We start from the raw sequence: 27,903 nt of genomic DNA, 5'->3' as shown, positions 1-27,903 counted from the left end.
AGTTTGTAGGCTTTCTGGGGATAGTATTGTCGTTAAAGTCTAACTTTACTCCATGGTGATCTGATAAGACACGGGTGGTTATACCAATTTTTTTTTTGTTTCTGTGGATGTTTGCTTTGTTACCGATTATGTGATCAATTTTCGAGAAGGTTCCATGAGGTGCTGAGAAGAAGGCATTTTCTTTCGTGTTTGTGTGGAATGTTCTATAGATGTCTGTTAAGTCAATTTGATTCATGACATCTGTTAGTTCTCTTATTTCTCTGTTAAGTTTTTGTCTGGTTGACCTGTCCATTGGTGAGAGAGGAGTGTTGAAATCTCCTACTGTCTATGTGTTGGGTTTGATGTGTGATTTGAGTTTTAGTAATGTTTCTTTTACATATGTGGGTGCTTTTTTTAAAATTTTTTTATTTATTATATATACAGTGTTCTGTTTGCATGTATGACTGCAGGCCAGAAGAGGGCACCAGATCTCATTACAGATGGTTGTGAGCCACAATGTGGTTGCTGGGAATTGAACTCAGGACCTCAGGAAGAGCAATCAGTGCTCTTAACCTCTGAGCCATCTCACCAACCCTGTGGGTGCTTTTATATTAGGGGCATAGATATTCAGGATTGAGCCTTCATCTTTTTTAAATATTTATTTATTATGTATACAATATTTTGTCTACATGTATTCCTGCAGGCCAGAAGAGGGCACCAGCCCTTATTACAGATGGTTGTGAGCCACTATGTGGTTGCTGGGAATTGAACTCAGGACCTTTGGAAGAGCAGGCAATGCTCTTAACAGCTGAGCCATCTCTCCAGCCCCTGAGCCTTAATCTTGATGAATTGTTCCTATTATGAGTATGAAGTGTCCTTCTCCATCTCTTCTTTTTTTTTTTTTTTTTTGGTTTTTCGAGACAGGGTTTCTCTGTGGTTTTGGAGTCTCCATCTCTTCTGATTGATCTTAGTTTGAAATCAATTTCGTTTGATATTTGGATAGCCATACCCGCTTGTTTCTTAGGTCTGTTTGATTGGGAAACCTTTTCCAAACCTTTACTCTGAGGTAGTGTCTGTCTTTGAGGTTGAGGTGTCTTTCTTTCTTTCTTTCTTTCTTTTTTTTTTTTTTTTTTTTGGTTTTTCGAGACAGGGTTTCTCTGTAGCTTTGGTGCCTGTCCCGGAACTAGCTCTTGTAGACCAGGCTGGCCTCGACCTCACAGAGATCCGCCTGCCTCTGCCTCCCGAGTGCTGCGATTAAAGGCGTGCGCCACCACCTCCCGGCGAGGTGTATTTCTTGTAAACAGCAGAATGCTGGATTCTATTTTTATATTCATTTTCCTAACGTGTGCCTTTTTTATATGTGAATTGAGTCCATTGATATTAAGCAATATTAATGACCAGTGGTTGTTAACTCCGGTTATTTTTTGGTGGTAGTGTTTGTGTGTTTCTCTTCTTTGAGTTGTGTTGGTGGAGGGTTGTCAGATGCTGTGCTATGTGGGTGTTGTTGGCTTCCTTGGATTGAGGTTTTCCTTTTAGTACTTTCTGTAAGGCTGGGTTTGTGGATACGTATTGTTTGAGTCTGGTTTTGTCATGGAATATCTTGTTTTCTCCATCGATGGTGAAAGAAAGCTTGGCTGGGTATAATAGTCTGGGCTTGCATCCATGGTCTCTTAGTGTCTGCAGTACATATATCCAAGACCTTCTGGCTTTCATGATTTCCACTGAGAAGTCAGGTGTAATTCTGATAGATTTGTTGTCATATGTTACTTGATCTTTTACCATTGCAGCTCTTAAAATTCTTTCTTTATTCTGTATGTTTTGTGTTTTGATTAACATATGGCAAGGGTATGGGTTTTGTTTTGTTTTGTTTTTTGATCCAGTCTATTTGGTGTTCTGTAACCTTCTTGTATCTTCATAGGGATATCTTTTTTAGGTTGGGAAAGTTTTCTTCTATAATTTTGTTGAATATATTTTCTGGGCCTTTGAACTGGAGTTCTTTTCCTTCTTCTACCCCTACTATTCTTCGGTTTGGTCTTTTCATGGTGTCCCAGATTTCCTGGATGGTTTTTGTTAATAATTTGTTGGATTTAATGTTTTCTTTGATCTAGTCTATTTTCTCTATAGTATCTTCAGTGTCTGAGATTCTTTCTTCTATCTTTTGTATTCTGTTGGTTATACTTGTCTCTGTAGTTTCTGTTCATTTACCCAGATTTTCCATATCCAGCCGTCCTTCAGTTTGTGCTTTCTTTATTTCCTCCATTTGGGTCTTCAAGTCTTGAACTGTTTCCTTTTTTAAAAAAATTATTTATTTATTTATTTATTATGTATACAATATTCTGTCTGTATACCTGAAGGCCAGAAGAGGGCGCCAGACCTCTTTACAAATGGTTGTGAGCCACCATGTGGTTGCTGGAAATTGAACTCAGGACCTTTGGAAGAGCAGGCAATGCTCTTAACCACTGAGCTATCTCTCCAGCCCCTTGAACTTTTTCCTTTACCTGTTTGATTGCTTTATTATTTGTGTCTTGGATATCTTTTTTTTTTTTTTTTTTTTTTTTTTTTTTTTTTTTTTGGTTTTTCGAGACAGGGTTTCTCTGTGGTTTTGGAGCCTGTCCTAGAACTAGCTCTTGTAGACCAGGCTGGTCTCGAACTCACAGAGATCCGCCTACCTCTACCTCCCAAGTGCTGAGATTAAAGGCGTGCGCCACCACCGCCCGGCTGTCTTGGATATCTTTGAGGAATTTCTTAATTTGTTTTAACGTTTTGTTTATCTTCACTTCCATTTCTTTTTTTTTTTTAAGATTTATTTATTTATTATGTATACAGTGTTCTGTCTGCATGTATCCCTTCAGGCCAGAAGAGGGCACCAGATCTCATTATAGGTGGTTGTGAGACACCATGCGGTTGCTGGGAATTGAACTCAGGACCTCTGGAAGAGCAGTCAGTGCTCTTAACCTCTGAGCCAGCTCTCCAGCCCTTCTTCCATTTCTTTAAGGGAGTTTTTCACTTCCTCTTTAAAGGTCTCCATCATTTTCATAAGGTTACCTTTAAAGTTGTTTTCTTCTACTTCTTCTGGGTTAGGATGCTCAAGTCTTCCTGTTGCATGTTTATTGGATTCTGGTGTTACCATGTTTCTTTTAAGGGATGTTGGAGAAATTGTTGCATTGTCGCCTGCCCATCTCTTTTTCAAATGAGGCCTGCAGAGTCTTGGCGTCTTGGTCCAATCTTTGCTGTGGCTGACTGAGTTTTTCTTGATCTGCCCTCCCTTAGGTCCCCTAAGCACTGGAGCAGACTTTCAGATCCCATCATCCCTGAAGCAGGCTGTGTTGGGGGTTCCAAGGATCTCATAGAGAAAAACGAGGGTTTGGGGACAGGGTAGGATGGGGTAAAGAAAGCCAGCAGCAGGGACACACCCCGCTGGATGACTAGAAAGGCTTAGGGAATTGGAAGGGGCCTGGATTCAGTACCCCCGGGACTGTCCCAGAGAGTGGCACTTCAGGCTGTCCAGCCTTGTGGCAGTTTACTCACCTCTCCGGTTACCCTCAGCACGGGAACAGGGTCTCTTGCAGGGTTCCAAGTACATTGCAGACAAAAAGGCAGCTTGGGTGCAGGGTGGGATGGGAGAAAGAAGGCCCAGTGTCTGGAACACTCCCCGCTGGCTCTCCGGTCCCCATAGCCCTTAGCAGGCTGTATTGCTGGATCCAAGGACCTGACAGATGAAAAGGCAGGCTTGGGGGCTGAGTAGGAAGGGGTAAAAAAATCCAGCAGCAGGGACACACACCGCTGGATGGCCAGAAAAGCTTAGGGAATTGGAGAGGGCCTGGATTCAGTACCCCCGGGACTGTCCCAGAGAGTGGCACTTTAGGCTGGCTGGCTGTGTGGCAACTTACCTCTCCAGTTCTCCTAAGCACGGGAGCAGGCTTTTTTTGTTTGTTTGTTTGTTTTGTTTTGTTGGTTTTTTTAAAATATTTATTTATTATGTATAATTTATTTATTTATTATGTATACAATATTCTGTCTGTATGCCTGAAGGCCAGAAGAGGGCGGCAGACCTCTTTACATGTGGTTGCTGGGAATTGAACTCAGGACCTTTGGAAGAGCAGGCAATGCTCTTAACCACTGAGCCATCTCTCCAGCCCCCTGTTTTGTTGCTTTTTGAGAGAGGATTTCTCTGTAGCTTTTGGAGCCTGTCCTGGAACTCGCTCTGAAGACCAGGCTGGTCTTAACCTCACAGAGATCCACCTGTCCCTGCCTACCAAGCACTGGGATTAAACGTGTACTCCAGAACCGCTCAGCCCCCTATGTGTATTTTTTTTTTTCAGTCCTGAGGATTGAACCTAGGACCTCGTGAAGGCTAGATAGGAGTTCTGCCATGGAGCTACAGACACTCACACCCCACTTTGTTTATTGTAGTCCTTCTGCCAGAGGCTGCTAAGTACCAAGAATCTCAGGCCTGCCTAAGACTTCTTTTTCGGTTTGGTTCTGGTTTTTTGAGACAGTGTCTCATATAGCCTGGTCTTATTTATAGCAGAGGCTACCCTGCACTCCTGTGCATTGTTGAAACACATTTGTTTATGTGTGCATTTACATGGGTGCATTGCACAGTGTATGTGCACAGGTCAGAGAACACACGCACCACAGCTTCTACCAAGTAGATGCAGGGACCAAACTCAGGTCATCGAGCATGGCAGAAAGCTCCTTTATCTGCCGAGACAGGCTCAGGCCCTCTTTGTTGTTGTGTTTTCGAGACAGGGGATCTCTGTAGCCCTGACTAGCTTGGAACTCTCTCTCCCGTGTGCTTGGATTAACTGTGTGGGCTACCTACCACACCTGGCACTCTCTCTCTCTGTTACTCTTACTCTTTTGAGACAATCCCAAGAAGCTCAGGCTGCCCTTGAAGTTGATATGTAGCCGAGGATGACCTTGTTCTGATTGTTTTCTGAGAGTGTAAATAACGGCCCGTGTCCTACTCCCCATCCCCAGCCTGAGCCCAGACTTCCTAACTCAGAGCTACCCTAGTATCTGCACTTCTCTCTTCTTCCCAGCTTCCGTCCAGAGGCTGATGGGACTTCCTTATTTTTCTTCATTTCAGGTACAAGAAGGCCAGCAATAGACCTCATGAGACTTTCCCGGCTCTTTTCTGGCCCCCACCCCATAGGACTGTCTGTCCTCCAACACTGGGATCTTCTTGGATCCACCCGATGGACAGGAGTCAAGGAGGGACTTGCACAGCTGAGGTCGGCATGGCCACATTGGCAGGTGTCGGCAGCCTTCTGCAGCTCTTCCCACCTGCCCCTGGGCCAGGGGAGCCAGAAGAACATGGGCAGCTTCTGCTCTGACTCCAATAAGCTCAGCACTGTAGCCCCTCAGGAGGAGGAGAAGGACAAAGAGAGCTTTGGGACCCTGACAAATACTCCTCCCGGAGACTATTCCACAAGTCAACAGCCAAGGTGGATGCCTCCGGTTCTGGGAGAAAACCCAGGGAGTTCTCAAGAAGTTATGGGGGAAATAGGACCCAGCAGGATCAAATGAGTGTGGAGCAGGAATGGCCATGACCCCCCGTGGGAATGAGCAGATTCTGTGAGGTATTGTGGAATGTGTTTCCATCTTGAAGCTATTGTTGGTTCCAGTGGAGAGATGTGAATGAGTCTGAGCCCTAACACCCAGAGGGATGGGAGCTCTGGCCAGAGGAGAGATGGACTAGAAGCTTGGAGAGCAGAGGGTGGTTTTCAGCTGTGGCTGCTCTGATGCTCATTCAATTCCAGCCGACCCCAGCAGTGGCCACTTCTATAAGGACCGAGCTGTGTTCCCACATTCTACCCCTGTACTAATGCTGGCTGTTATAGATGCCCCCCACCTTGTGGTGAAGACCCTTTAAGCAGTGAGCTGCAGCCAAGAGTCAGAGCGTGGAGGTATTTTACACCTCGTTTCCTGTCTGTTGCCGCCGGAGCAGCAGTCTTCTCTCCAGATTTTTCAGGGCTGAAGTGACAGGACAAACTTGCTTTTGTGTGGGGTTGGACAGCCAGCTGTTGCTGTACGGTTCCACCCGTCTTGTTTCTGGTGCCTATCTGTGGGTCTGTGGGTCGGGCCTAGCAGACTCCCTTGTCCTAGCAGCCACCATCATCCTGCTGACTATGTGATGTCCACGTTCTAGAAATCCCAGATGGCCCCTAACACCCACATCTACAGCACTCTGATCAACGCGGCCCTCAAGAAGCTGGACTATGCCTATCTCATTGATATCCTGAAGGACATGAGGCAGAACAGCGTCCCAGTGAATGAAGTGATCATCCGTCAGCTAGAGTTTGCTGCTGAGTACCCTCCCACCTTTGACCGGGTATGTGTGCCAACCTTACAGTGCTCACCATTGTCTTAGCCTCTGCCATCTCTGGTTTCGGCCTTTGGGGCTTGACGTTCACTTCCTTTCTGAAAGTTGTTCAGTAGTTTTCCTTAGGAGAACCCCAAGGCCCTGAGCCGCATTGAGTACCCTGGAGCTGACAAGTGGCTGTGAGCTGCCTGGTGTGGATGCTAGGAACTGAACCCAGGTCGTCTGGAAGAACAGTACTTTAACCACATAGCCATCTCTCCAGCCCACTTTTCATTTTGAGGCAGTCTCAGGTAACTCAGGCTGGCCCCTAGACTTTCTTCAGTTCCATGTTGTAAATATCTTATCAGGAGATGGTCTCGTTGCTAAGTGCGGAGATAGGGCATTAGGTGCCACTGAAGCCTTCTGCCACTCTCAGAGTTAATTTCTGAGAGCGTCTCACTGACACTGGAGCTGATGTTTGGCTAGACTTGCTCTTGTTGCCTGTCTCATCTCCCTAGCACAGGGTTATCTCACAAGGCATGGGTACTAGAGTGAATTTGTCCTGTTTGCATACCAAACACTTTACCATTGAGCCATTTCCTCAGCACACTTAATCTATTGCTTATTACTGAGGCAGGGTTTCTCTGTGTAGCCTTGGATGTCCTGGAACTTGTAGACTTAACTGGCCTCAAACTGCCTCTCCCCCTCAAGTACTGGGATTAAAGGCATGTATCTCCACACCTGACTTGAACTTAATCTTTTTAAATCAAACTTTTAAACTTCTAATTAACGAGGTTTTCCTCTCTTTTTTTGGTTTGGCCTATTTTTCCTAGATAACTCCTGCCAGCTGTTTCAGGCTCTTCATACCTATCCTCCCTACAAGTGGATGCTGCAGTGGGCCAAGGTTATAGGTCAGGATGGGAGCATCTCAGCAAAAGAGGCAGAACTAATGGGATGCCTCAATTCTAGCTATGGGGCTGAGGTGACCTCCACAGGTTTAGGAGCGCTACTGTACCCTTAGAATCGATGGCTTTTAGGCCAAGGGCAGTTTGCCCTGCCCCGCAATACAGCAGTGAATCTAATGTCCATTTTTCTTTCCTGTCCACTGTAGTCTCGACAGCAGAGCAGAGGTCAGCTGCTGGGTTAGCTCTGGGTGACATGCAGTGGCTTGGATTGCCTGAGAACATTTTGCGTCTGCCCCCCGAGTGCTGGGATTAAAGGCGTGCGCCACCACTGACCGGCTCCCTGCTTTTTTTAGTGTACTCTGTATTCACGGTACAGAGTGATAGGTCTCATGGTGAAGCTTCTGTCCCTGTATGCCACTTACCTTGACATAGTTCTGTTCATTTCTAATTAAAGTACAACGGGAATAACACCTACTTGAAGAAGATTGATGGCTTTCGAGCTTATTACAAGCAGTGGCTGAAAGTGATGCCAGCAGAGGAAGCCTCCCACCCCTGGCAGGAGTTCTGGACCAAGCCTATAGGGAACCAAGACACCACTGGGAATGTTGGTGTCCGGGGAGGCCTTAGGGACAAGTGATGGTGCATGCTGCTGCAACAAGCTCCCAGCTTTCACAGTGCAAGTGGAGCCCAGGAGCTCCTTCCATTTAAAAGCAGAGAGTGTGCTGGTGTCACCTTCCTAGAGGCACCGCAGCGTTCTACAGGCGTAGGCATGAGGACAAAATACTGGGCCCAGGTTGCCCTCCACGTCACTGCTGAGAAAGTGTAAGCTTCTGCTCACAGACTGGCTATGACACTGAGCCACAACTGTGCCCATCCCCTGCATCCCGCAGCCTGATGCTCTGAAAGAATGAATATAGCCAAGAGGTCTAATGGTTTTATTTTTACAGATTTCAGCGATTGGAAAGCCTTCACCTCTAGAGCCCATGTTCCCTCTGGGTCTCTTCTCTGGGCACCTCTTTGAGAAGAGCTGCTCCAGAAGGGGGTGGCCCAGTAGGTAGGAACCAACAAAGTCCAAAGTCCAGAATACAGCAGAGTCATGAGTATCAGCCAGAGCAACCTCTGCAGCCGCAGTGCGTGCACTCGATAATGCGACCCTGTAACAGAAGACGGGGACATTTGTATACACTGCTACAACACTGCACATACCGAATGAAACATGCTGTACAGGGTGCTGGTGGAACAGTCCCTGTCCCTACACACTTCCATTTGGATATTTTAGCTCCTTTGGGAAAATAGAAACAGCTACCACTAGCCAAAAAGTTACACGTCTGTGTGTGATTAAGGCAAGACACACCTGTCACAAAGAGTCCTCTGTAAACCAGCCCCCCGCACCACCACCACTTTTGTTTTTCTGAGACACGGTTTCTCTCTGTAGTAATCTTGGATGTCCTAAAATTTCTCTGTAGACCATGCTGGACTTGAACTCAGAGATCCCGCTGTCTCTGCTTAAAGGATTAAAGGTGTGTGACCACCTGATGTAAGCCAGCCTTTTTATTCTCCTGGTGGGCCTGCTACTGCCTAGAGGGCTTAGGCCAGAGTTCTTGAGGACACTGGGCAGACGGTATGCACTCAAGTTCCTGTGGACAGAGCAGAATTGTCCCAGGGCATAGTGGCTGGGGCTGGGGAAATGCCGTCTTGACCTTCTTCGGGAGTCCAAGAGCCCATGTTAAGCAAATAAAGTTTTCTGGTAAAGTTCTGCTAAATCTTTGAGACAAGTCTCATAATGGATAACCCTACATTTCACAGCTTAATGTATAGATGTGCACTACCACATCTGGTTCTATGGGGTGCTGGACATGGAACCAGGGCCTCATGCGTACTAGGCTGCCCTCTGCCAACTGAGGAACAATCCAGAGGCTGGGACATCAAGAGCCTCCTCTTGGGAAGCAGCCATCAACCACTAGCCATGGCTTGGCACATCCACATCAGAGCCCCAGCTTTGGCACAGAGGGCAGATAGAGCTGCCTGCTGAGCTGAGGCCATCTGCACTTGAATGAAAGCTCAGTGGATGGCCCTGGCCTGATGTCCTGGTATTCCATTTCAAGCGTCTGGAAACTGGAGTTCAGCCACTATACCCCAGCACCAGTGCCAGGTGCCTAGCTTTGAAACCATCATCATCATCATCATTATTATTATTTTGAAACACGATCTCAGCACTAGTCCAGGCTGGTCTCAACCTCCCAAGTGCTGGGATTATAGCATGAGTCACCACTCCTTGCTTTGGACAAAGTTCTGACAGAAGATACACAGAGACTGTCACCATGAGGATACACAGAGACTGTCACCATGAGGCCAGACAGAAAGGGCTAGGTTGCCTAGTAGCCACGCCAATGTAGCCCTTCCATCACCTCAGAGCTACCGCCTAAGAAAAGAGGCTTGGTCCAGTTATTTGACCACAGGTAGTGTTGAGACCAGTCTTAGATCTCACTAGGAAGGATTCTGATCGGAAGGACTCACTCTTGGGAGGGATGGCAAATGTCAAAATTCCTTCCCCAAATACCCATTATGGTCAACTAAGCAAAGCTTTAAACAAAATAATTCCCCGTCCAGCCATCGGGCATTACCACTTCCAGCTTGCTTTTCGGAACCCGGCAAATGCAGTTCGTCCCAAAGTTGGTGTCCCTGGTCTGAATGCAGCGTAGGCAGCACAAATTCTCGTAGCCCTGCTTTTTCCACTTGGCAATTAGGTTTTTGTCTGCATAGCCTTCTTTAATGCAGTATTCATAGAGCTCTGTCAGAAAGGTAGGGACAAGACATCAGAACATGGCACAATAAACCTGCCTTCATCGTAGACTAAAAAGGAAAATTAAGCTGGGTATGGTGGCCTAAGCCTTTGATTCCAGCACTTGGGAGGCAGAGACAGAAAGATTTCTCTAAGTTTGATGACAGCTTGGTCTACAAATCAAGTTCCAGGAGAGTTATGACGACACAGGCCCTGCCTCGAAATCAAACAGAAAAAAAAAAAAAAAATTTAAGTGTGGGGGGGGTTTAATCCCAGAATTTGACAGAGGCAGGTAGAACATTGTTATTTTAAGGTCAGTATGGTCTATGTAAGCTCCAGGCCAGCCAGAGCTACACTGGTATAACCTTGTTTCAAAAAAGAAAACACACAAATTTCTCCATCAGTAAACTGATGCTTGCTGGGTTTGCAAAAATAAGAACCATTGTCTTTAGTTTTGTTTTTGGAGTCAGAATCTTGCACAACAGTCAAGGCTTCCCTGGAGTCCTAACAGTTTCCTGCTTCTGCTTTCCAAGTGCTGAAACTATGGGTCTCAGCACTCAGCTTTTTCACCTGTTTTGTGATAGGGTTTTCTCTGCAGCCCCTCACTGTCCTACAATTTGCTACGTAGATCTAGCTAGCCTTGAATTCAGACAACCACCTGCCTCTGCCTCCCAAACTGCTGGGATTAAAGGCCTTTTTATGAACCACTATATATATATATATATATATATATATATATATATATATATATATATATATCTCAAAACTACTCAAATACAAAAGGTCAACAAGTTTCCTCAGAGGCCAAGAATGCTTTCATACAGGCCTAACGACCTGAGTTCAATCCCCCAGGCCCACATGGCAAAAAGAGAGAACCAGTTCCTGATGATTGTCCCACATCTTCCACACTGAATCCTTGGGATGCACTTGCCTCCACAGGTATATGAACAGAGGAACAATAGCTTTTTAAAGGCCAAGGTATTTAGCCAGTCACATTTACCTCTACTAATGGCTTTCCGCTTATAAAACAGGTCAAATATATATCGCGTTTTCTGGTGATGGATTCTGAAAATGGGCCACAGAGATTCCACTTTTCTCTTTCCCTCATGGGGTTCAGTTTCAGCTGGAGAGAAAAAAGCATGTATATATTTTAGGAGACAATCAGTCTGCATGGCACGCAGTATGTTTGCTTCCTTAACTATAGCTATGATTATTTTATACCCGCGGGGATAGTAATGAAAACAACGGACAATGACAAGAGTGGACAAAACTGAAATCCTCAAGCCCTTCTAGCAGAATGCAGAATGGGCTAGGGAATGTCTAGAGTTACCATGAGTTTAGGAACACACTGAAGCAGGATGAATACAGACTCTTTTTCACCCACTCTAATTTCCTTTACTTTCAGAGTTGTGTCAAGAAATCTCTTGACCCATACATAGCAAGCTTGACTACTACAAGTTCTGAGTACTGAACAGAAACTGGCACAACCAGCTGTGAAAAGAGAAAGCAAAGTTAACAGCGGCTTAGAAATTATTGCTATAGGTATAACCTCAATAGCAATGATCAGATCAGCTGTAAACAGGTATTTCAAAGATTGTTTTAAATAGCAATCTGAAGGGGGCTGGAAAGGTGGCTCAGTGGTCAAGAGCACTGGCTGTTTTTGCAGAGAACCCAGGTGGCAGCTTATGTGGTAACTCCAGTTCCAGGGATCCAGCGTTCCTCTTTCAGCCTTTGCAAACACTAGGCATAAACATGGTACACATGAAGAAAAACATGAAATAGCAATTCAGGGTGGTGGGATAAAAACTACTATGAGGCTGATCGCTGGAACCCTCAGGGTGGAGAGAACTGACTCCGCTAAGTTGTCCTCTAACCTCTACCATGCTCTGTAGTACACGTTTGTGCAAAAGCCACTCTCACACCACACAAATAACAAGCAAGTAGTCCTACAGCAAGATGTCTTTTATTCATCTTGGCAGACTTAGAATCACCTAAGGGGGCCTTATTTGAGTAATGAGCTAGATCAAGTTAGCCTAACTGAGATAGATCTACTCTGAATAGAGGCACCATTCTTGGTGTGTGTGTGTATCCTGAACGTCTGAGAGTGAAGAAAGCTAGTTGAACTTCTGTGTGAGCAAGCACCATGTGTGCATTTACCACTTTTTAAAAAAAAGTTTCTTAGATCATTTATATATGAGTGTTTGGCCTACATGTATGTATGTACCCGGTGCCCATAGATGTCAGAAGAGGTGCTGGATCCCTGGAAATGGAGTTATAAACACATGAGCAGGGCTGGAGAGATGGCTCAGTGGTTAAGAGCATTGCCTGCTCTTCCAAAGGTCCTGAGTTCAATTCCCAGCAACCACATCGTGGTTCACAACCATCCGTAACGGGGTCTGGTGCCCTCTTCTGGCCTTCAGGCAGACACACAGACAGAACACTGTATACATAATAAAAAATAAATAAAATATTTAAATAAAAAAAAAAGAATTCTTAAAAAAAAAATAAATAAACACATGAGCAGACATGTGGGTGTTGGGAAATGAACTTGGGTCCTCAGCAAGAGCTGCATGTACTCAATCACTGAGTTATTTCTCCAGCCTTGTCCTCTGCTCTTGACTATGGGTGTGTGTGTTTTAGTTCCAGTCTTGACATCCCCTCAATGATAGACTCTAACCTGGAATTGTAAACCAAATAAACCCTTTCCTTCCCTTTGTTGCTTTTGGTCAGGGTGTTTTTATCACATTAACAGCAGCCGAACTAGGACCCACTGTGCTCATCAAAGGGTAGCATATACCTGAGGTCAGATAAAATGTCCAGAGACAAGCTGACTGCCAGGATTCCACAGTGGGGTTGTGGTGCAGAAACCGCTACATGGTGCAAGGACCCAGGGACAAAGGTTTTCAAAGCCCCAGGCCACTACAAGGAATCTCAAAAGGGGGGCGGGTAGAAGATGCTTTATAATGGGGCTATTCCCAGTACCCATGTCAGGGTAGCTACAACTACCTGTAACACCAGCTTTAGGGGATCTGACACTCTCTTCCAGCCTCTTGTACTCCCATGCATATATCCCCTCCCCCCAATGTAAAATAAATCTTAAAAGAAAAAAAGGAAGAAAGGAAGGAAGGAAGGAAGGAAGGAAGGAAGGAAAAAGAAAGAGAGAGCAAGCGAGGAAGCTGGGCATTTGCTATACCTTTAATTTCTGTGCTAGGGAGGCACAGGCAGACAGCTCTCCATGAGCTTGGGGCCAGCCTGATCTACTGATCTATGTAGAAACACTGTGTCAAAAGTAATGAAAAAAATTTATACAGTGAGACCCTGTCTCCAAGACAACACTTAAAGTGAAAAGACACCCAATCTTTCTCTCATAAATATGCACACTAATAATCCCATTTCAGAACTTTCGAGCATTCTGAGCCGATAAGTAAACAGAACTTGACCAGTTGGCAATGCGCCTCATCTCCCAGTTGCCTGTCTATCGTTGGAGGCACCTGAGCCTCCTACATCCAACCTACCCAGTTAGGACACTACCACTTACCTTCTCTCATCTTTTGATCTAGTTCATCCAGTGTTGGTTCGATCAATTCCCAACCATCTGGAGGAGCTTTCCGGCTTCTTTTGACTTTGGGCATTTTCCAGCAAGAGTTGTAAAGATCTAGAAGAAAGTCAAGAGCTTTCTGAGTTTCGGACTGCCAGAGGCCTTTGGCAGCCAATGCAGATGCACATTCATTTACGCAAAGCATCAAGAGCATTTAAGTAGCTCCATGAAGGGACGGACTCCTATCCAGACTCCTGAGTTCACATTGCAGCTCTGTCTGCTTTTCACGTCTGTCAAGCCCAGGAAGTGTACTGTATGTTATGTCGGTAAGTCATGTATATGTGTTTTCTGAGTACCTCTAGAAGTTGGCTCTCCACCCCCTATTTCAGAGCCAAGCACATGTATCTCAGTATCCTTCCCAGTCCTTTATCTGGGCACGGGCTGCCCCCCAAAAAGCTGCCTAACTCTACATAGGGAGGAATAAGAATAGCAAAACAGACCGAGAGTGAAAACACCATGGCCTTGGAATCTGCTGGAAGGTACTCTATTTCCAACAGTTAGTATTGTTTATCTCACCATATAAAAGTGTCTACCGTAGAAATGAGAACCTGGAACTTCAACCATGGGAACTTGAGCTGACTGCTTCAGTTTTCCCAGTCAGTTTCTGCTGGTTGTTGTGAGCAGCAGATCTGATGTCATTATCTCAATTTTTTTTTTTTTGCTTGGAATCTCATCTGATGGATACTATGGCCAGAACTCTACTGGACACTCACTCCAGTTGGATGCTTTAAAGCAGGCTCCCCGGTAGATTTCCGCCTAGACACTTTGCCGTCTACTTTCTCCCTTCTCTCTAGCAATTTGTTACTTTGGCTTGAATCCAAAACCAAAAGTATGCCCACAGTAGATTATTCTTCAGAAGGCCCCAGACAGCTACGTAGCCTTTAAATGTGAATGGCCGTACACACTTATAGGTTGGAGGCAGAAGAATCAGGAGGCGTTCAAGGCTTTGGATATATGGTGAGTTTGAGGCCAATCTAGCAATCCAGATGTGACAGTATGTCTCAAAAAGAAAAAAAAGTTTTCACTTTCTCACCTCTAAAAATAAGTACAATAAGATATACCTTATGGGATCATTATTAAAAATAGATTGCAAGTCAATTACAATTAAAGTCTTTAAGTGAAGGATCCAAGGGGTGGCAGTTTTAAAGGGGAAAACATAGATAATAAAAAGCACAATACCTTCGAACTCTTTCCTATGAGAATATATAAAAATCCCTCCCTGGTCTTTGCAGTTACAATCCTGTGCTCTTCACCTGATTCACCAATATTCTGTGACTTTGGGAAGATCAATTTTCTTCATTGGTCCTCTGTCTCATCTGTAAAATGAGAGCAGAGAGCAGTAGATTACACGTAATAAACAACGGCCAAATCATTCATATTATAATAGAAAAATTCCTTTTCCTTTTTTTTTTTTTTTTTTTTTGTGTTGAAGACAGGGTTTCACTGTGTAGCCCTGGCTGTCCGGGAATGTAGACCAGGCCTGCCTTAAATTCAGAGATCCGCATGCCTCTGCTTCCTGGGATTAAAGGCATGAGCCACCAAGCCTTTAATCACCTAAAAGGCAAAAAGCATCCTTTCAAATTGCATTAAGCTTTCTAGCTAGCAAAGAGAATCCTGTCCACTTATTACTGGTTGTACTTATTATTAAGTACAACCGACTCCTGTCTTCCAAATGTATGCCCTCCCACCCACTGTGTGGTGAGTGAGCTTTACAATCATGCCCCCCCCCCATACACCTGCCCTTAACAGTCTTACAAATGAATTCAAAACAGTGAGGTGTACTCAGGGTCACACAGCCGAGAATTGGCAGACTTCCCCATCAGTGGTCTTTGCACTGGTTCTCCCAGCACTAAAGTGAAGAGGTGGATGGAGTCCGAGTCCTTCCCAGGGCGCGCAGCCTCACGACAGAATCACTTTCTCCCGACCCAAGAGAATTCAACCGGGGAGACTCTCGGGTCAGGAGAAAGGTAAAATGAGAAGGTGAACGTATCAGGAGGAAAGAGGTGTTGGGCGCTTTATAGAGTTCGGGAGAAGAGGTGAACGAGAGGGATGTTACTGAGGAAACACTGGGGGAAATTCAGAGACCAGCATCTGAGAAACAGGCAGTATTTAGAAAATGGTCCAGGAAGAGACAACGATGGGGGGGAGGCACTGAGAAAGAAAGCGCCTCAAATCCTCCATACCCTGTGCAGAACGATAAAGACACCCATTTATCAGGGACTCCAGCCTCTGCCGCTTACGCAGTTAAGACCTCCTTGGCCGTAACCGTTGCCAAAGAGTCAGTACTCGAGAACAGAGGAAAGAAACACTCACCGGAAGACCAAGCACCTACGGCCGCCGCTGCTTTATTGACGACTTCCGCCCCGGTGAGAAACTCTTCAGAAAAAGGCCCTCGCGGGACCCCGCCCACTCGCGCGGAGATTGCGTCATCCTAGGTGTCCAAACACTGCCTTTGTAGAATTTCGAAAGTCCTACGACCCTTTTCTTTTCACTTTCTGTGGGGGTGGCCGGCACAGCTACGCGTCTACCCGGACCAGGATCCTAGGGAGCCCTGTTGCCAGGCAGCACGCGGTCGGGCCAGAAAATCAGGCAACTCGCAAGACATCCCGGCCTCGGTGAGGTCCCCGTTCCTCGCAGCGGCGGCGGCGGCGGCGTGCGGGTAGGCGCTGCCCTGGACGGAAGAAGTCGATTCCAAGGCATTTCCGGTTCCGGTGTCAGTTCGAGGCGCCGCCGCCGCTGCAGCAGCCGGAGCCGAGATGCCCAAAGGAGGTGAGGGAGTGGGCGCGCGTGGTTCGCGAGACTTCGCTAGGGGCGGCCGTGGGTGGGCTGCCACTGTCCCCTCAGCCCGCGGACCTCTAGGAGATCCGCGCCGAAGGAGGCCATCCACGCCGCCTCACAGCTCAGCGTGGGCCTCGACGCTCAATTGTCCTGCCTGGGAAACAGGATCGCAGTGGTCGAGAGCCTCGCCATCAGGGATTTTAAGGAAATTCCCGGGCGTTAGGTCCTCGCCCTCGAGGAAAAGGGGACCCAGGAGTCGGTCCTCGGAGTCTGGCGAGCGTCTGGAATTGTCCTCCCACTTGGCCGGCCGGAGACTGAGTCACCGTGTCCCGCGCTGGTGCGGAGCCTGTCCGCCGCGAGGAGAAAGTGTGGGTTCTGTGGGGCTCCAACTCGGCCACGCCTGCCTCATAATAAGACCTTGACTTAATGATGTGGATTCTGGCCCACCTTGCTTTGACTCTCTCCTTGCACGGTAGCCATTAAGGATGCGTTTCTGAGCCAGTCGCCTAACTTTCTTTGTGTCTCGGTTTTGTCGTTGCCAAAAGGGGAGGCATTGATTATATCTCTACCCCTTGTTCCGTTTCGAGGCGTAAACTAGGGGGCCCCCGTACTCAGTCTAGTACCCCGTGGTCCCTAAATGCCCAGGCAAGCCCCCAAAAGACAGTAGAATTGGGGGTTTGAATACCAGATATGTCACATCCTAATTCTGTAGCCTCAAACAAGACCTGAACTACACGGGTGTGAATTGAGTTGGGGACGATAGAAGAGATCGCACTAAGGACCTGGCTAGCTCTTGGCACCGAACAGATGTTCTGTTAATGTTGGGAGCTCACGTGTTAAGCCAGTTAATTCAGTGAGCCTACAGGAACATCTGCCTGGAACTTTTTCAAGCCTAAATTGCTTCCTGTCAATATGCAGACATTGGGCTTTACAGAGCCAAGTGCGGCTAAACCTAGTTCTCTTCCGATTTATTCTGTGTCTGGAAGAACACTCACTGTCTTTTGTTCCTCGTTCTCATCTGTGAGAGGCAAAGGAACTTTTCCAGCTCCAGAACTCTTGACGCCAAGGTTGCGGATTCCAGTTTCTCAGTCCTAAATATGAAATACTGCCTAATTCATTTAGTCTTTTGATTTGTGAAAAGCCCTGCAGGCAGACAAGGCTTGGGTTAATATGATACAACTATAAACAAATATTTTTTAAGAAAAATTCTCCAAGAGCAAGAGACAAGTTCTTTTTCTTCATATTGTGAACCAAGCTAAGGTCAGTATCCCATAGAGAAGTGTAGGGAATAAGGGCCTATAATGACCCGTTTTGAGTTGTTAACCACTGCCTGGAATATTAAGAAGGCAAGAAGAGGTGTTTTTAGGGCTTTTTTTTTTCGTTAGTTTGTTTAGTTTGTTTTTGTTGGGGGGGGGTTTGACACAGGGTATCTCTGTAGCTTTGGAGCCTGTCCTTTGGAGCTCTTTGTAGACCAGATCGAACTCACAGAGATCCACCTGCCTCTGCCGCCTGGGTTGGGATTAAAGGTGTGTGTGCCACCACCCAACTGTTTTGAATGGCAAGCTTGGCATCTCACAATAGACCTTTGATGAGCACACCTAGGTACCCTTGGGAACTCAGGTAGTCATTAAAAATGGGTGGTGTGGGCTGTGGCAGCCCAATTACAGCTCTGCAGCTGCTGTCTAGGAAATCAGTGTCTCTGCAGTGTTCTCTAGAGCTTGGAGTGGTTCTGGCTGACTAATTACAGATTCTCTACTCACAGCAAGGGGCTTTGGGAAATCCAGAGAGGTCATGTTGCCCAGGAGCTGCCACCCTGCTGTGAGATGAGCTTTAGCAGGAGCTGGGCTAGTGTTCTCCTAGAGCATCAGAGTACGGAACTTAACCTCTTAGATGAATTGTCACAGATAGTCCAAGTCAGTGTTAAACTGCTGTTGTTGGATCTGTATTCAACATTAATTTTGCCAGTTTAATTTTTCTTGTGTGAGTGAGGCGTTTTTGTCTGCATGTATGTGAATGCACCATGTGAGTACAGTGCCCTGAGAGTCTGTCTTGGCACTCTCTCTGTAGGCCAGGCTGACCTTAAACTAACTCACAGAGATCTGCCTGCCTCTGGCTCCCAAGTGCTGGGATTAAAGGTGTGTGCCGCAATCACCTGGGTATTTTGGGCTTTTACCCCTGTAAGTATTCTCTTCATATCACCAAGATAAACGTGGAATATTCATTCTTTCTGCTGCTATTGGTGACAGTTCACTTACGGCGCCAGTGGTACCTTATGTTTTTCTACTAAGCAGGTATTAGAACAGATTAGCAGACATTTTGTGTCTTATCCAATGCCACTCACAATTCCAGTTGCTTTCTTTTTTTTTTTTAAAAAAAAGGTTTATTTAACTTTTTATTTTATGTGCATTGGTGTGAAGGTGTCATATCCCCTGCAACTGGATCTTTAGACAGTTGTGAGCTGCCATGTGGGTGGTGGGAATTGAACCCGGGTCCTCTGGAAAAGCAGTCAGTGCTCTTAACCACTGAGCCATCTCTCCAGCCCCTCCTTTTTTTTTTTTTTTTTTTTTGGTTTTTTCGAGACAGGGTTTCTCTGTGGCTTTGGAGCCTGGCCTGGAACTAGCTCTGTAACCAGGCTGGCCTCGAACTCACAGAGATCCGCCTGCCTCTGCCTCCTGAGTGCTGGGATTAAAGGCATGCACCACCACCGTCCGGCTTTAATTTGTTTTTTTTTGAGACAAGGTTTTTCTATGTAACAGCTCTGGCTGCCCCAGAACTCAGTGCAGGGATTTAAGGCATGTACCACCATGCCTGGCCCTGCTGCTTTTTGAATGGTAACCAGTTTATTTCCATAGCAGCCTTTTTGGGGGGAAAAAAACCCCGAGGCTTTAGGAAAGTGTATACCTGCCCAGAGAGCCACACATCTAGGAAATGATAAAGCTAGATTGGTACCCAGAGATTTAGACTTCAGAATTCTTCCTCTTTTGCACTTTGCTTGACAGTAAGTAAGTCTCCTTCCCTGTGGTAGAAAACCAGCAATGGCTTTTGTATTGTACCTTTGTTCTAAGGATCACATGAGCTGTGACAGAGTGATACTAACGTAAAAAGCTTTGTTATGCCAGAAAAGGCATACATGTTTTATGCTTCTCTACTTGGTCGCTCACTATGTGCCCTGCCTGGCCCGCAGCTCCGTATGTAGACCAGGATAGCCTAGAACTCAAGAAGTCTGTCTATATCTTCCCTGCCTCTGCAGTCTGGACTGCAAGGACTAAAGGTGTACGCCACTATAGCCAGCCATATTTGGATTTTAAGAAAACAGGATTCAGTCAGACTCCTCCTTACTTTCCTCACCTCAGGTCTTGTTAGGAACCTACATCCGGCGATTTGTGCATCAGGTGTCATAAGCTGCTACTTTTGTTTTTTGGGGGGGAACACTGTACTTGGTGGGGGTAGGTGAAGTTCCCTTTGTCTCCTCCTGGGGTCAGTGCAAAAATGGCAGCCTTCTCTCTCACCTTCCTGAACTTCTGATCTTTGTGCAGGTAGAAAGGGAGGCCACAAAGGCCGGGTGAGACAGTATACAAGCCCTGAGGAGATCGATGCCCAGCTGCAGGCTGAGAAGCAGAAGGCCAATGTGAGTACATGTCTGATCCAGTGGGCCTGCGTGGTGCCTTGCTTCTGGCTACTGGGGAGGACAAGAGAGGACTGTTCTCCAGGAAAAGTCACCACATGGGGTGGGAAGGGCAGCAGGTGGCAGGTGTGATTGGACCAATAAGCAGTTGCCTTAGTGGCCTCCACTCTTGGTCCTATGTGCCTTCCTTGTAGAGGCTTTCCCTCTACCTGCCACTGTCCATCTACACCTCTGATTTCCTGGAACCACATAGGGAGGGCCGCCTTCCCACACCCTCAGCATTGCTTTTGACTTTGTCCAGCATCACTGCTACTGTGACTCTTACTAGTGTTGCCTGTCCTCCTCCAGTCCAAGCTGAACTAGTAGTTCTCTTTCCTCTGGGCCCAGGATACCCTGTCCAGTCCACTATTAACTGCATCTCCTGTAATACTGAGTACCTGTAGTGATAGGGGTGGCGGGGCTGCGTCATCAGCACCCTGGCCGCCTGGCTAGCTTATGCCCCGAAATAACAACACACAAATTGTATTTATTTAAACATTGCTTGGCCCTTTAGTTCTAGCCCTTATTGGCTAATTCTGATATCCGGATCAACCCATCTCTAATAATCTGTAGCACCGGTCTTACCGGGAAAGGTTCAGCATGTCTAACCTGGCGGCTTGCTTCATCGCATGCGTCTGCCCAGGAGAGCAGAGCATGGCATCTCTCTGAGGCGTCTGCTCCCGATAGGAGAGCTGTGGAGTCTGAGCTCACTTCCTCTTCCTCCCAGCATTCTGTTCTGTTTACTCCTCCCACCTATCTTCTAACCAATGAGGGCCAAGCAGTTTCTTTTTATTTAACCAATGACCTTCCTCCATCAAGTACCTACACCTTGATTAAGGGCCTAAGGGTACAGACAGCCCCCTCTCCTACCCCAACCCTGAGAAAGGGAGCAGCCATATCTAGCTGGGGAATCTGGTAGGGCTTTGTGGAGTTGCTGGCATTTGCATGGGACCTTGGAGAATGCATGGGTAGGTGTTAAGAGAGGATGGACATAAGGTTTTTATTGGGGCTTTTTAAATTTGGTTTTGGGGACAGGATCTCACTATGTGGCCCAGGCTGGCTTTGCACTCTCTTGGCAATCTTTCTGCCTTATTGCTGTGTGCTGAGATTACAGGCATAAGTCATAATGTGGGCTTTTCCAGGTGATTTGGAGGGGGAGTCTTGAGACAGAAAGAGTAGAAGCAGTTAGCCTGTCAAGATGTGGTCTTGGGCATTGGGTGCTAAAGGGAGTTTGTGGGCAGGCGTGACTGTGGGAGCATAAAACCAGGAAAGTCACTTTGGCAGCTGCATGCTGCAGGTACCAACTGAGCAGGCACAGTTTTCAGCCCACATCTGGATCTTTCTCACCTTGTGAGATCAGCTGCTCCCTGGACTGACCAAGGTGGCTATGAAGAGAATTGGGGTCTTTTGTGGCTGTATTAGAGGCTTTGCTGGACTAAAGGACTGGTCTCTGGTCCATGATGCTGAGTTATTGGGGTCACAGAGTTAGGATCCTTGTCATAGTTGGCCTGAGCCTTCCAAGGATTTAATGTGACGGTCCATAGTGAGGGGGTAGTCAGGGGTGTTACATTCTCGGGGGTCTGTTTTGCATTTTTGATTCTGCAGGTTGTCCATTTCTGAAACAGGAAGAAGATGAACAAGAAGAAGGTGGAGATGGGGCTTCAGGTGACCCCAAAAAAGAGAAGAAGTCTCTAGATTCAGATGAGAGTGAAGATGAAGATGATGACTACCAGGTGACTACAGGCCATACCCATTCTATGGGCAGATGAGACACGGTCTCACTTGACCTAGCCCGGTTATGATCTCCTGACGATTCTGTCTCCACCTCCTAAAGTGCTTGGTTTATGAGCATGTACCATCATGCCCAGTTTGTTAGGTTTTTAATTGGAGGAACATACATACATACCATGCTGGCATAGGAAGTCAGAGACTGGCTGTGGAGTCAACTCCCCTTCCACTTTGATGTGAGTTCCAGAGATCAAAGTCAGGTTGTCGGGCTTGCAAGGCAAGTTCTTTACCTGTCTCTGGCCCTCTTGTTTTTGTTTTGAGTCAGGGTCTCATGTATCCTGACTTGGCCTCAAACTTGCTATATAACCTATAATCTATCCTGTCTCTGCTGCCTGTGTGTGAAGTGACATGACATCTACAAATTTTGAAGACACATTGATTACCAAAAGCTCTTGATGTGATTTTTGAGGGGGAGGGTTCAAGACAGGGTTTGTTTTTTGGAGCCTGTCCTAGAACTCACTCTAGACCAGGTTGGCCTTGAACTCAGAGATCCGTGTGCTGACACCACCCAGCTCAAACGCTCTTGTTTTTGGTTTGGTTTTGGGTTTTTGTTTTGGTGGATTTGTTTGTTTGTTTGTTTGGTTGGTTGGTTTTGGTGTGTTTTTTGTTTTTGTTTTGATTTTTGGTTTTGTTTTGTTTTTTTGTTTTGTTTTGTTTTTTTGAGACAGGGTTTCTCTGAAACTAGGTCTTGTAGACCTAGTCTTGAACTCACTGAGATCTACCTGCCTTAGCTTCCTGAGTGCTAGGATTAAAGGTGTGTGCCACAACTGCCTGGCTAAAAGTTCTTGTTCTTAAGGACTCATAATCTAATAGGAAAATGTAGTGAAAGTAAAGTAAATTCAAACTGAGAAATCCTATGAATCGATGTGATAGAGGGTACTTGAACTGGCATTGTGCTAGTAAGGTGGTTTATGACAAGCCAGACAAACAACAGATGCTAGGCAGAGCAGTCGACAGACTAGTAAGTAGAAAGGCCCTGGGATGAGAACAAGCTCTGTATGTTTGAAGAGCAGAGCTGTGAGTTAGTGGTCAAGGGCATCTCTATAGTTACAGAAGGATATTGGCTTTACTGCATAGGGACTGGGCGGGGGCAACTGTGGATGTCTTGAAAATAGGAGAGGGATATCCAGGTTTTCTTTATGTTTTAAAATTTATTTATGGTGAGGAGGGTTATTATGGGTGTACAAGCATGCCATAGTGTATGTGTGGTCAGACAAACTACAGAAATCATAGGTCCTTGTGATCAAACATTAAGCTTTGCAGCAACCGCCTTTATCCCATTCAGCCTATCATGGTGAGGGTTGTTCTCAGGTCAAGCTGTCATGGATGGCTGCATGTTTTTTTTTGTTTTTTTTTGTTTTTGGATTTTTCGAGACAGGGTTTCTCCGTAGCTTTTGGTTCCTGTCCTGGAACTAGCTCTTGTAGACCAGGCTGGCCTCGAACTCACAGAGATCCACCTGCCTCCGCCTCCCGAGTGCTGGGATTAAAGGCGTGCGCCACCACCGCCCGGCTGGCTGCATGTTATAGAAAGGTATTCAAGTTGAATGTAGACACTTGGAAGTTCTTCTTGGTCATTTTGAGGAGAAAAACTAGTTTTGATAAAGCTCGTGATTAAGCAAACCTACTGTAAAACTTGTTTCGTTTCTTGGGCCTCTCCAGATAGGAGGGCTTAGCTCCTTAGACATGTGATCCAAAAATCTCCTTCATCCTGGTGTCATATTTCCTACTCAAAGCTGAGATGGGCAGGAATTGCAACACCATGGCTCACCCTGCCCTAGAACCCAGCATGTGGTCATTATAGGGAAAATCAGGCTTAGAATTGCATGGGAAGCTGCTTCTAGAGACAGATTGAAATAGAACAGTACTGCTCTCTGTTGATCTTGGGCAACTTACTGAAGCTTGAGCTGCCAGGATGCTGGGGTCTGACACAGGCTGGGCTTTGATTGTATGCACTCATTTTCCTTGCCCCTTCCAGACTGCTGAGGTACACTAAAGTGCTATTCCCATCCTGATGGGCTCTTAGGAGGTGGTGGGCTGGCCTTCTGAGGCACCCCAAGACCTAACCTCTAATATTCCTGCTCTATCTTAGCAAAAGCGAAAAGGTGTGGAAGGGCTCATTGACATTGAAAACCCCAACCGGGTGGCACAGACAACCAAGAAGGTCACACAACTGGATCTGGATGGGCCAAAGGAGCTTTCAAGGAGAGAACGGTAATGTCTGCTGGGACCTGCAACCTAAGCATACACACTAGGGCCCCAAAGTAGGCACTCTGTGTTCTAGCCACACCTACAGTCTCATTGACTTCCCAAGAGGAGACACCCTCTGGCCTTTTAACAGACTGAAAGCAGCTAGGATTCCAGCCTACCACTTGTGCAAATCCCAGGATGACTAAAGAACATGTTTTCAAACTCCTCAGAGAGGGGGTTTCAGTGTCATTGGGGCTGTGGAGGACTCTGTTTCTATACCCCTCCATTAGTTTCCTTTTTGTGATTGACTCAGAGAAACCCAGCAGGCTGAGCTGTTCTTTCCAGAGCAGAAAGGCTCTAGTGCCCACCAGGGTTCTGCCACTTCATCCGAGCAGCCATGGATAGGTTACTTTCCTCTTTGGGCCTCAAATCAAAAACTTGCATCTCTGCCCAACAGAGATGCAGAACTGATGATCATGAAAGCCTTCACTGAAGGGGCCCTGCAGAACCTTGAAGCAGCTTGGTTAGTCCTGAATAGCCAAGAGACATTTCAGTCTGGCACATCCCTGTCAGGGTGAACCTGCTGACTCAATTGTGCTGTCTCCACACCTCCATAGTAGGTGTCTTGTCTAGTCTCCTGAGTGTAGTATTTCCCCATCGAGTCCTAGCTGGCTGAGTTTCTCATCCATCCCCTTGAAGCAGTCCCCCATGCTTTGCTTCCTATTACTACCCAGCCTTGTGGACTGGGAAGGCCTCCAGAAAGCCCCTCTGCTGCTCCTGCCAGGCAAGGTTCTTTCCTCCTTTGCTATTTGACTCCTCCAAGGTTTCAGTGCAAATGGAGCCCTGTGTTCTCATGTGTTAGACAGCCCTCCTAGTCAGAACCACACAGGGATTGATGGCCTTTCACACTCTATTTAGACAGTTGATTACTGACACACCCTTGTCCCAAGGAATCCTGCTTTTGTTCTCACACCCCACCTGAGGGGGTTAACCTGCTTGGGAGGTACACGTAAGCTACTGTAAGACTGCCCTGTACCTTTTTGGTTATGTTTATCTTGTCTGAAACACAGTGCACTCTGTTTGAGTTCCACGTTCTCATTTTGGCCACTAAACTCAAGTTTTCAGACATCAGCATTGTCCCTTGTGCCAAGGTTCTTACAGGTGTGCCTTCTGGGCCCATTGCCTCTCCTTGTTTGTTTGGGGGGTGTCCACAGAGACACTTGGAACCAGAGCGTACCCTCCTTTTCCTTTCCACCTGAGTGCTTACTCCCATGTCTAGCCCAGCTAACTGTGGTGGGAAAACTAGCCCACGACAACATTTTATACAAACAGAGAAGAAATCGAAAAGCAGAAAGCAAAAGAGCGCTACATGAAGATGCATTTGGCTGGGAAGACAGAGCAGGCCAAGGCTGATCTTGCCCGGCTGGCAATCATCCGGAAACAGCGAGAGGAAGCAGCAAGAAAGAAAGAAGAGGAGAGGAAAGGTAGGTCCAGGTCTGTTGGCTCTGGGTGCTTGGTTCTAGGTAGGACCCTGAACCCTGTCTGACGTGGGAGGGGCTAAGGAATGACAGCTGCCTGATCACCATGTGACCCAGTAAAGCCATGCGATCTCTGGGGGAAATAGATACTCTTGTCCACCATCATGGAGTAGATGAGGGTTGGGATCAGTAGAGCAATCTAACAGTCACTGACTTCAGCAGCAGGCAGCCTTTGAGAGGCAGCTCAGGTCTTTGAAGTTGCCACCATCCTTTCAGGGGCTTGAGATGGTAGAGCTATATATAAAAGAAAAAGATGCCAGGCATCATACCTGTGTCCACTCCTCACCTGGCCATCTAAAGGTTATCTAGGTTCTCATAGGCCTTGGGGTGTCTAGTATAGGGAAACACTTTACTTGAGACCTTCCATGGGAAAGGAGGCAAGGATGGCTATGAGCACCCTTAGCTCTCTTTCCTATTTACTGAATTATTAGGAAATTGACACCTAGAACTGTGAACTCACTGGGGCATCCATCCCTTTCCTATGCTTAGTTATCCTAATTCATTTGGCTTCCCAAACTCTAAGCAAGGAAGAACTTGACATGTAGCTAGGTATTGTTGCAGACTTAAGACATTAGACATACATGAAGGTTAGAATTGCAGGGTTCTGCCAGGGATGCCAGAAGTTCTCAGTAGTCACCAGACCATATGTTGGTGGGCCTGAATGGACAGGCAGCTTTTGACAGGGCAGTGACTGCCATTCAAGTGTAACAGGAATCTGGGCCATGTGGCCTTAGCAGAAATCCTCTCCCTCAGGTGGCAGCCTGGATCCTTCTTGGCTCTCTTCCTATCTGTTAGCCAGTTTGCACAAAATGTTTTCTGAGGCCTTGGTCCCGAAGCCCTGTGATTCAGAGGGATGTGGGAGTTGTTTTTGCTGTGTTCTAATTCCCACCCTTCCCTTCCAATCCTTCAGCAAAAGATGACGCAACTTTGTCAGGAAAACGAATGCAGTCACTCTCCCTGAATAAGTAAGCTGGCCTGTGGGAGGAGATGCCGGGGAACTGGGCCGTGCCGCCAGGACCTCTGCCATGTCTCACCCACCCTGTGCCCTGGCGCCGCTGCAGCAGCCCCTCATGGCCAGGAGCCCCCACGGCCTGGGGCCTCCTCTTCATCTTGGCACAGAAATTGTTCAGGGGATGTGGGGGGGGCTGGGGGGAGGGGCAAGCTGCTATCTTTGAGACAGAAAGATGCAGGACAGCATTTCATACATAACCATTTGAATGTTTTTGCTGTTTTTAAGGGGTTCCTGGGAAGTGGGGTAAAGAGATTCCATTTGTCCAGTAGATTGCACGTGGGGGAGGGGGGAGAATTACTGCCAGCAGGCAGCTGCTGTGGGAGTTGATGACAACCAGCCCAGGTTGTTGTCTGGGTGCTCACTCAGGGGCTGTCAGGAAGCCTGTGCCCCTAAGGGTCCGAGGTTTGTGCCTGGCCAGTTCCGTCCAATGAGGCCTCTCCTCTCTGCCCTGTTCTGCCCCCTTTCCATTCACCTGGTCAGGGCTAGTAGCCATTTTTAACCCTACCCATTGATCATTTCAAGAAACCTCTGGTTACTGTGCATCACCCAGACAAGACACGCTCCTTAAATTCAACTTGTATATTTGGCAGATTAAACAACATTATCGTAATCCTTGTATGACAATTTGTCTTCTGGCCTCTGTACCCTAATTTTGCTCATGGCAGGTACTAGCAGGGTTCAGGGCACATGCCTACCTGGGAAAACAGCCACCAAGCAAGGTGCAGGGCCTAGATCTCAGTATCAGAATAGAGTGAGTACTCAACCTACAGCAGACAAGAGCAGTGCTGAGCTTCCCCTGTGGGCCTCCAGGTACTGCCTGCCTGTTGATTTCCTAATCCTCTGCTAGAGGAAATCTCTCAAAGGTAATGCCCAGCACTCACCACAGCCTAAGCTACCAACTTGATCCTTAGCATTATGGCCATTGAAGCAGCAGACGTACGTTAACACAGCCAGTGAGTTACTTGTGCATTCAGGACCAATGAAAGGCTCATGTCTTGTCCCCATCTGAGCAGGATGCTTCACCTGAATGGCATTGTCCTTTGTGCATCTCCAGAGATCAGGGAGCTTCTGTGTGTGTGTGTGTGGGGGGGGGGGTGTCTATGGGTGTGTCAGGGTACAAATAGGAGTGGTGCAGTTGCCAGAGGATCAAGCAACATGATGGCATGGCATTGAGTCCATTTCCTAGTGATCTCTACCATACACCCTTGGGCCTAAGTCTAATTAATAGCCTCTAGAGGGGAAGTCTCTCTCAGGCCCAAAGAAGGTGGTAGCTATTTAGCAGAGTGTGGTTGAGGGTTGGTGGAGCCCTTTGCCCATCTGAAGGAGAACCATGAATGGCCTTCAGCATAGAATCTGACTGTCTTG

General features: G+C 46.8%; 2 protein-coding genes across 5 annotated transcripts; one reads left to right on the top strand and one right to left on the bottom strand.

The window, feature by feature from the left end:
• Positions 1-8,112: 8,112 nt before the first annotated feature.
• On the bottom strand, positions 8,113-16,004 carry Bud31 (BUD31 homolog). Of its 4 annotated transcripts, none has more exons than XM_041677855.1 (6): positions 15,885-15,989; positions 14,751-14,887; positions 13,512-13,628; positions 10,974-11,096; positions 9,816-9,982; positions 8,113-8,345 (listed from the first exon to the last, which is right to left on the bottom strand). In XM_041677855.1, the coding sequence occupies exons 3-6, from the start codon at positions 13,603-13,605 to the stop codon at positions 8,295-8,297; spliced, it is 435 nt and encodes a 144-aa protein (XP_041533789.1). In that variant the 5' UTR covers positions 13,606-13,628; positions 14,751-14,887; positions 15,885-15,989; the 3' UTR covers positions 8,113-8,294. The 4 variants fall into 4 exon arrangements, with proteins under 4 accessions (XP_041533789.1, XP_041533791.1, XP_041533790.1 ...); XM_041677857.1 differs by having other exon boundaries at positions 14,825-14,887; positions 15,885-15,941; XM_041677856.1 differs by lacking the exon at positions 15,885-15,989 and adding an exon at positions 15,755-15,816.
• Positions 16,005-16,194: 190 nt separating this feature from the next.
• Positions 16,195-27,148, top strand: Pdap1 (PDGFA associated protein 1). Its single transcript, XM_041677854.1, has 6 exons — positions 16,195-16,340; positions 19,886-19,977; positions 21,639-21,746; positions 23,891-24,012; positions 25,321-25,472; positions 26,437-27,148. Exons 1-6 carry the CDS (start codon positions 16,328-16,330, stop codon positions 26,493-26,495), a joined length of 546 nt encoding a protein of 181 aa, XP_041533788.1. The 5' UTR covers positions 16,195-16,327; the 3' UTR covers positions 26,496-27,148.
• Positions 27,149-27,903: the final 755 nt, after the last annotated feature.

The sequence above is a fragment of the Microtus oregoni genome, unplaced genomic scaffold, assembly GCF_018167655.1.
Source record: "Microtus oregoni isolate MIOR12 unplaced genomic scaffold, Mior012 000029F_ref0000214, whole genome shotgun sequence".
Taxonomy (NCBI): domain Eukaryota; kingdom Metazoa; phylum Chordata; class Mammalia; order Rodentia; family Cricetidae; genus Microtus; species Microtus oregoni.
This window is presented reverse-complemented; position numbering and strand designations above follow the sequence as displayed.